The 8,341-nt window shown below is 38.2% G+C and overlaps 2 protein-coding genes across 2 annotated transcripts; both read left to right on the forward strand.

Annotated features, from left to right (window-relative positions):
- Nucleotides 1–266: 266 nt before the first annotated feature.
- On the forward strand, nt 267–680 carry LOC116247391 (auxin-responsive protein SAUR63-like). The gene has a single exon (XM_031619576.1). It carries the CDS (start codon nt 267–269, stop codon nt 678–680), a length of 414 nt encoding a protein of 137 aa, XP_031475436.1.
- Nucleotides 681–4,908: 4,228 nt separating this feature from the next.
- LOC116248877 (auxin-responsive protein SAUR64-like) lies at nt 4,909–5,476 on the forward strand. Its single transcript, XM_031621901.2, has one exon. The coding sequence runs from the start codon at nt 5,006–5,008 to the stop codon at nt 5,444–5,446; it is 441 nt and encodes a 146-aa protein (XP_031477761.1). The 5' UTR covers nt 4,909–5,005; the 3' UTR covers nt 5,447–5,476.
- Nucleotides 5,477–8,341: the final 2,865 nt, after the last annotated feature.

An 8,341-nucleotide genomic window follows, 5' to 3' on the forward strand; every position in this document is an offset into this window, starting at 1 on the left:
CTTCATCACATGCTTCTGAAACCATGCTTGCCTTTTTCTTTTGAATGAAAAGAAATCAATTTATTTCCTCCTACTAGATCTATATATATGTACCTACACAGCCAACTCATTTCAGTCATACACACACCAATCTAAGCAGTTACTACCAAGAATCAGCTACAACCTCTATAGTACTCTATCTGTGTCTTCGGCAAGGCATTCGATCATCAACAATTACCTTCACCTCTGTCACACAAAAAATGATCAGCACCAAGAGGCTAGTGGAGATGGCCAAGAAATGGCAGAAGATGGCAGGTAAAGGAAGGAAAAGAATCTCATCGGCTGCTGTTCACAGGAGCAGCACGGGAAGAAAGGCATCGACAATCACAGAAAAAGGCCATTTTGTGGCCTATGCATCAGATGGCAAAAGGTACATGGTTCCTTTGGCTTGTCTCCATCGGCCAATATTCAGAGAGTTACTGAATATGGCAGAAGAAGAGTATGGGCTGAACATTGATGGTGCAATTACGCTTCCCTTTGATTCGGCAGTCATCGACTACATCATGTTGCTTCTGCAGAGAGACATGTCCAGACAGACAGAGAGTGCACTGCTGGCATCTTTAAGCGGCAGCAGATGCTCATCATCTTCAGTATTGCCCCAAGGCCAACTTTGTCAATTTTTAATCCTCGAAGGATTTTAACTCAAACGTCGAAGTACTGTCACATTTATATGTAAACATACTTGTACATAGAAAAATTTTTGAATGAGAGTGATTTTTTGATGCATATTTTGTTCATTTAAGCTTAGTTAGAAAATAAACGATGCAATGGAGGTTATGTCATCAAATTTTTCAGATAACACTAAGCAGAGAAAAATTCATGTTCCTCTTACACATTATTGTGTAGCAATCTCATCTCCATTTGCCATGCTGATAAATTCATAAGGTGAAATATAGAATTGATGACAGTTTGTGGATCAATCTTGAGTTTCATAGTAGTTTTATATGAATCAAAAGCTTACCACTTATCTGTAAATTTCTCAAAATATACCATTCACTGTCCTAAAAGTCCCTGTTCTTGGTCAAATCATTTTGTTCATTTAAGCTTAGTTAGAAAATAAACGATGCAAATGGAGGTTATGTCATCCAATTTTTCAGATAACAGCAAGCAGAGAAAAATTCATGTTCTTCCTACACATTACTGTGTGGCAATCTCATCTCCATTCGCATGCTGATAAATTCGTAAGGTGAAATGTAGAATTGATGACAGTTCCCATTCTGGATCAATCTTGAGTTTCGTAGCAGTTTTATATGAATCAAAAGCTTACCACTTATCTGTGAATTTCTCAAAACATACCATTCACTGTCCTAAAAGTCCCTGTTCTTGGTCAAGTCATTGCAATTGATTGTTATTAACTATATAAGAACGCAACATGTTAGTGCATCCATCCTTCATTTTAGAACTTTGTCCCAGATCTTTGAAAGCAAAGGGTTTTTTTTCCAAGATTATGATTGTTTCCATTAAATCTCGATCAGGATTTTACTGCATTTTCAACTGTGTCGATGTGTGGGCATAGATCTTTTCCCTTTTCTTGGCTTTAACTAAGAGACTCCGCACATGACCATTGCACCTTTGTGCGCATTGGCAAGTCGCAGAGTAGTATCTTTGACATTGATACATGCATTCACCCACGACCGAGGCCAACTGATGGCAGAATTATTGAACACGGCTGTTGTCTGGATCGTGGAATTTTTTTCATGCTTTTATATTTTTTTGGGAGGGAATTTACTGGGGAGGAAGCCCGTTCAGCCCGTAGTATACCAAGAACAGAGACTTGGACGATAAATTTATCGATTGTACTTTTGAGAAATTTGCAAATAACTGGTGTGCACTTGATTTATTTATTAAGAACTGATTATTGTTTGAAAATTTACCTATAACCATCTAAGTTGAAGAACGAATTTGCAAGTGCATATTTTTCATGAATAAAAAAGATAAAAATAGTTTTAAAAATCATTTTTTACCACTACAAAAAATACTTTTACATAAAAAGGTTTTCATACTTTCTACTTGTTTATCAGGTTTTTCAACCTTGCTTTCCGGTGTGATTGCAATGACATGACAAACGGAGTATCCCACTATGTGCCTAAGCGATATGACATTGCTGAGAATCGACTTAAAAAATGTGATTCGTGAAATTTTTAACGATTTATTTTTCTATTAAGGGTAAAACAATCTTTTGAACCATATTTTAATATCTTTCATTAAAAAAGCGTGTGTTTGTGAATTATTTTATACATTAGGCAGTTATTCTCGATTTCTCTATTAAAGTTGAACAGTCATCATGTGAGATTGTCTTTCATTTTGCTTTCCTTGTCAAATTCTTTTCACTAAGTTGCTCTATCTCAAGGACAAGTACACAAAGACAACACATTATTCCAGCTTTTAGACGTGTTTGCAAAGGTATCGGGCAAAAATGTCTTTAGACCTTTTGCTTGCCTTTTTTTTGCCTCTTTATATTAATTCAAGGCTTCTTTTTGGTTTTCAGGATGATATTTCTATTATGTTTCAAATTTTATATCTTTAACATTCTATTACAGTATAAAGGGTTGACATCACAAGAGTTTAACGACTTGTCCTTTTATTTATAAAACTTTTTGTCCCTAAATTTTGTTATGCATTCCTATCTTGTTGGCACAAGAATTTAAAACAAACACTTACTACATACTAGGTTCTACCTATCGTTGCACCAATCTTTTGGAAATAAAAAAAAATATCGAACCACCGTGTTTGTGTTTGTGTTTGAATATGAAGGCTACCATCAAATCCGAGATGTTCATTACCGAGCCTTTTAAACATACGTGTTATTAGAAAACATGTTTAAAATATTAAAAATTGGTCAGCCAAATAAAAAACAAAAAAAAAATTATTTTTTTGAGAAAGCATCATAAAAGGAAAACAATACCTTTCCATTTTTTTCACCTTTTTCCTTTTCTTCTATTTTTCCTTGTTTTCAAAATTTTTTGTGTTTTTTGCACTTTTTAGTTACTAGATTTTTATTTTCTTTTTATTATTAAAATTTTGGCCACCTTTCTTTTTCTTGCCAAAAGATTAATTGTTTTAACGTTTACCGAAATTTTCCATTTTTATTGTAAAAACAACTTTGCTCTTATGGTTCTAACTTAGATCAAATGAAGGTAGCATTATCGAATCAACAAGAATAAGGTTTCTGATGTTAAATATTAGTGGGCACTTGCGTTTTAAATGAGTTGAGAACTCGAGATTTTACCACTTCTGCTGTATTAAATCTGAAACTGAGTTGGTTCCCTACATATTTACTCAATCCGTATCCAAATAATTTACAGACATAGTAGGTTCCACATTACAGAATGAGAGTAAGGCCCACAAAATACTTGCATCTTCATATCAAGCAACACATGATCAACCACAACACGGATTGATCTCAAAATGCTAAGCACCCATGATGAAATCCCATAATCGCCTAACTCGGCACAGATAGATCAAAGAATTAAGTCTAGAAATATTATAATCAAAATGCCCCACATCCGCAACTTCCACCAAGCTGCCTCTTCTGAGCATCTCCATGCGAGATTCTTTTTCATCCTGTCCCATCATTCCTCTGCCATCTCCATTTGAACAAATCATTTTGAACGAGAGTTACAACAAGTTGTGATAAACTATAGCGGAAGGAAATATGGATCCCTCTAGCTTGATGATGATTGCATGCTGTTGTTCTTGATATATATGCAAGGCATGGCATTGATTCAGGAGAGCAATGGTGAGAAGCATAACTTTTGTGGGGGAGGCATTGGCCTTATTGAGTTGAAATTAAGAATTTGGATCAGATCAAATTCCAGTAACCAAAGATTCTTCACTCCAAGCTCAGGATGTTGGCATTCATGACCAATTAACTAGGCCAATTCTCTTAAATGGTCCTGGACAATCGACAGAATACTCAATGCCTTTCCAGATTTCTGCTCATCTAAAGAATTTTCGATGGGAGCTGGTTTTCTCTATTTCTCCCTTCTCTCTCTCTCTCGCGCCAATCATCTTCTTTGTCGGCCGCAAATACACTAATTGTTGAGTAGTACATTTGCTAGTCTCATTTTATCCTTTGATACTCATAGAATTGCAATCAGAGAAACTAATTTCAAGAGAATCTGCAACCAGTCCATTCAATCAATCTTGCAAGCAACTTGGCCCACTATTAAGTAGCCTGTTTGCTAGAACGACAGAGTTCCTCCCTCATTCAGCTTGGGACCTCCTTAGGCATGCATCCTGGATTGGCTGTGGACGGGTGGGGACAAAAGAAACAATCATGTTGGCCTGATTTTGTATACTTCAATGCCAGTCCCATCTAGTCACATGGAAGGTTTAGCTACCCTCAACCTCAAGAACTACAGGCTGACAATTACTTCCTTTCATCACAAAGAAGAATCAGAATATCAAGTTGCATAGAAGATAAGAAAACTTGACATCAAGATGCTATCAAGTTGGAAGAGTGCAGGCAATGATAATGCCAATGGAAGAGTAACATATTTGTCTTATCGTCCACGATTTTGATCGACATTGGTCCTACCAGCTGTTAACCGAAGCATATGGCTATGTCTCCTCTGTGACAAGTGCCTGCATGGCCCAACTCTGTCAATCACATGCTTCTCAACGGCCGCTTGCTTCTTACTTATTCAATACCAAGCAGCTTCTTTCCCACCAGTTGTAGGACGAAACAGGGGAGTAGTATGTGTTTCTGCTTTAATGAGTAAGAACAGACACATTTCCATGTCTGCTTGGTAGGCCCCCTAATCACATGCCTCTCAAATCCCACTTGCATGTAATGAAGGCCAACCCAACTTCGTTGCCACTGCCTATATATATACACTCAAGAGGCTTCAGTTTCTCATCAACACAAGGAGCTAGACACTCACCACCACAGATCAACTACCTTCCAAGCGAGTACCTCGGTTTTGAGATAGTACTTGATCACCTTCATCACCGTCGTGCAAGAATGATCAGCACAAAGAGGCTTGTACAGATGGCCAGGAAATGGCAAAAGATGGCTGCAAGAGGAAGGAAAAGAATCTCATTTGGTGTTGTGCCCAAGAGCAATTCAAGCAAGAAAGTAGCTGCAATTGCAGAGAAGGGACACTTTGTAGCCTACGCATCTGATGGCAAAAGGTACATGGTTCCCCTTGCCTGCCTCCAACGGCCAATCTTCCAGGAACTGTTGAAGATGGCAGAAGAAGAGTTCGGGTTGAGCATCAATGGCGCAATCACATTCCCTTGTGATTCTACAGTCGTTGATTATATCATGTCACTTGTGCAGAGAGACATGTCCAGCCAGATAGAGAATGCACTGGTGGCATCTCTGAGCAGCACTAGATGCTTCTCATCCTCGGTGTTGCCACAATGCCATCCTTGCCAACAAATACCCCTTGAAGGGTTTTAACTGAAGGGTCTTTACCTTCACCGAGTATACTTGTACATAAGAAAATTTTGAAATGAATTCAATTTTTGGTTCAAGAGATGAGCAGCCTTGCAGTTTTTTTCCTTCCCTCTTTCGTCATAATTAACGTAGAACAATATTGGTCACATTCTTAGTCGTTTCTTGTATGAAGAACTTTATGTGCCACCTCTTCTACTACCTCAGGGATGCATCGTGTTCATGTCAGTTGTGTACAGTAATCCTTATATGTCCTTCAGTAAATTTCAAACCCATTAGTAATTATCTTTTTTTAACAGAGTGGAATGGTAAACTGACAAAAGGAAAACCTAAGAGTAGGTGAAATGTTAAAATCCAAGCAGGAAACATCAGCCATGTGCACAGCAGATTAGTCTGGATAACGTAACTCATTGTGTGCTTATTTTGCTGTCCATATGGTACTAATGGTTGAAAAACACAACTCCGATTTTCCGAATCTTGCTTGTGATATAGGAGCACCGCCTGCCATATAGTTTGATGAATTCAAATAGATGAAGTTATATGCACCTAACTATATTTAATTGACAGTAATTGTTAACAAAATCTGTACAAATTGTTTGTCCATCTCTCTCACTGTTGAGAACAATGGGGGAAAATATGAACCATCTAGGATCTGCTGAGCTGCCTCTTTCAGATATTAACTCAAGCAAATATTTAATCATATTTTAGAATTCTTTTTATTGCTTGTAGACGCATATCAAGATCACGGTCACATGTGCAGATCCCCATGTACCGCTAAGGGGAGCAAAGCATGTGACGTTGTCTATTTCTCTTGGGCATATATGTGAACGATGTCCAATCAATTATAGATATTGGTTCTCACCAAAACAATCATGGAAGTTACTACATTAGATGCTAGCCTGGAAGAACAGCACCCTTGCGGAACTAGCAGAGCCAGAAATTTTGGCTGGAGGGGGCACTAATTCAATAACTTTAATGCTTTTGGGGGCACCTATATATGTAAACAATCAAACTATTAATGTAAAAATAAATAAACTTTGTGAGACTGGTGTGAGCAACTGCTCACACCAGCCACCATGTGGCTCCGCCACTGCCTTGTGGCATGAAAGCGACATTTTGAATCCATCCAAAAAATTATTATAGTTTGATACGTGCCACTTTCAGGATTAGGATGAAATATTAGAGGAAAGCTCGTCTTTCAACATGCATAAGTATCACTGGCTTCTCCTCAACAAAAAAGCAACTTGAATGGCATAAGAAAGGAAATATGTCCAAGATATGTGGCAAAGATCATGTCTCTTGACATGCATAGCATTAACGCTCTCTCTTTGACATAACACAAAGTTGAAGGACATATGAATAGAATTTGTTCAAACATAGTTTTAAGAACTGTATTCTAAGGATAAAAATTCAACGTATTACTGAGATCAAGAAAGCGCATAGCTGTCTGTACATGTGTATATATGATGAAGCAGGAAGGTGTGTTTCTATTCACAAAGCAACTGCAAATGAGTCTGTATGCATGTGATGTTGGTGCCCGCAACACAGACCTAAGGTTATGGGCATGGTAGCCCACAACATAAGGCCCTGCGTCCATTTTATGCACGAACAGGTGAGATCCAGTATTCATGATTAGGCGGCGAAAACTTTTAATCAGATACAGAAATCATGGATGACTGGCTGGCAGAGCTGTGTTATCTCTGTCTCCTTTGTTGCAGTGTCTTCTGTACAACCACGTGAGTTGTTGCCATGCCTAGCCTTCCATGAGACCATAGATGAAATGGGCCAGAAGGGCCTTGTAAGGGAATGGAAGTAGAGTGTTGGTAGCTCAGGAGGGCTAGAGTCTGGACATGAAACTCAGCTTTGGGTCCAAGATGTCCATGGTGCATGTAAGAGTGGTTTAAGCTTGATTAGGCCTTTAATCAGAGAAATCAAAGCTAAGAAATAAGGAGCTTGGCTTTGTCTCTGAATTGTCTATTCAAACTGGCCAGAATTTGTACGAGTCTAAAGAAGCCAAAAATCAAGTCTTCATGGTTTGCGTTCTTTTGCCATCTGTTGTCAATGGAATAGAACAACCGGTCTAAGTTTCGACTTGAACAGATTATCCTGTATGTTTTATTCAACCTTTTACTCCTCAAATATTTAAATCATATCATATTGATGAGTCTATTGAATTGGTTCTAAATGTCGGTAACAACTTAGTCGATGTCTAATCTTCCTCTACTTGGCCGATAAAAACACAGCAAGATCCCGACACTAAGCCAAATGTTTAGAACTTCGAATAAGTTTGGTCCACCTTATATTTCCAGCAAGGCCTTGTTGTTGTTGGGACCAAAGGTTCGACCTCGTTGAGCTAATCCGGAGCATGAAATTCGAGTCTCATTCAATCAAAGGGCGGAAACCTCATTCTTGTCTCCTAAAAGCTAAAAAGGACATAACATCAATTCATATATGTAAGGAAGCCCTATATGACCACCGACAATGAATAAGCCATATCGAATCACATAAAAAGATTTCCACTCGAAACTGATGGCTTCACATAACACTCATTTATATAGGTCCCGCCACTTATGAATGAAATCAGCCTATGGCATGTTTCTATGTTGTGATGAGTACCAACATATCAATCTTCTTGTTAATTTGAAATGGTCCCTTCATCACATGCTTCTGTAACCACGCTTGCCTTTTTCTATTCAATGACAAGAAATCAATTTATGTCCTCCTTCTATATATATACCTACACAGCCAACTCATTTCAGTCATACACACACCAATCTAAGCAGTTACCACCAAGAATCAGCTACACCCTCTACCCTGTGTCTACGGCAAGGCGTCCGATCATCAACGATTACCTTCACCTCTGTCACACAAAAGATGATCAGCACCAAGAGGCTAGTGGAG

Source organism: Nymphaea colorata, chromosome 2, assembly GCF_008831285.2.
Source record: "Nymphaea colorata isolate Beijing-Zhang1983 chromosome 2, ASM883128v2, whole genome shotgun sequence".
Taxonomy (NCBI): domain Eukaryota; kingdom Viridiplantae; phylum Streptophyta; class Magnoliopsida; order Nymphaeales; family Nymphaeaceae; genus Nymphaea; species Nymphaea colorata.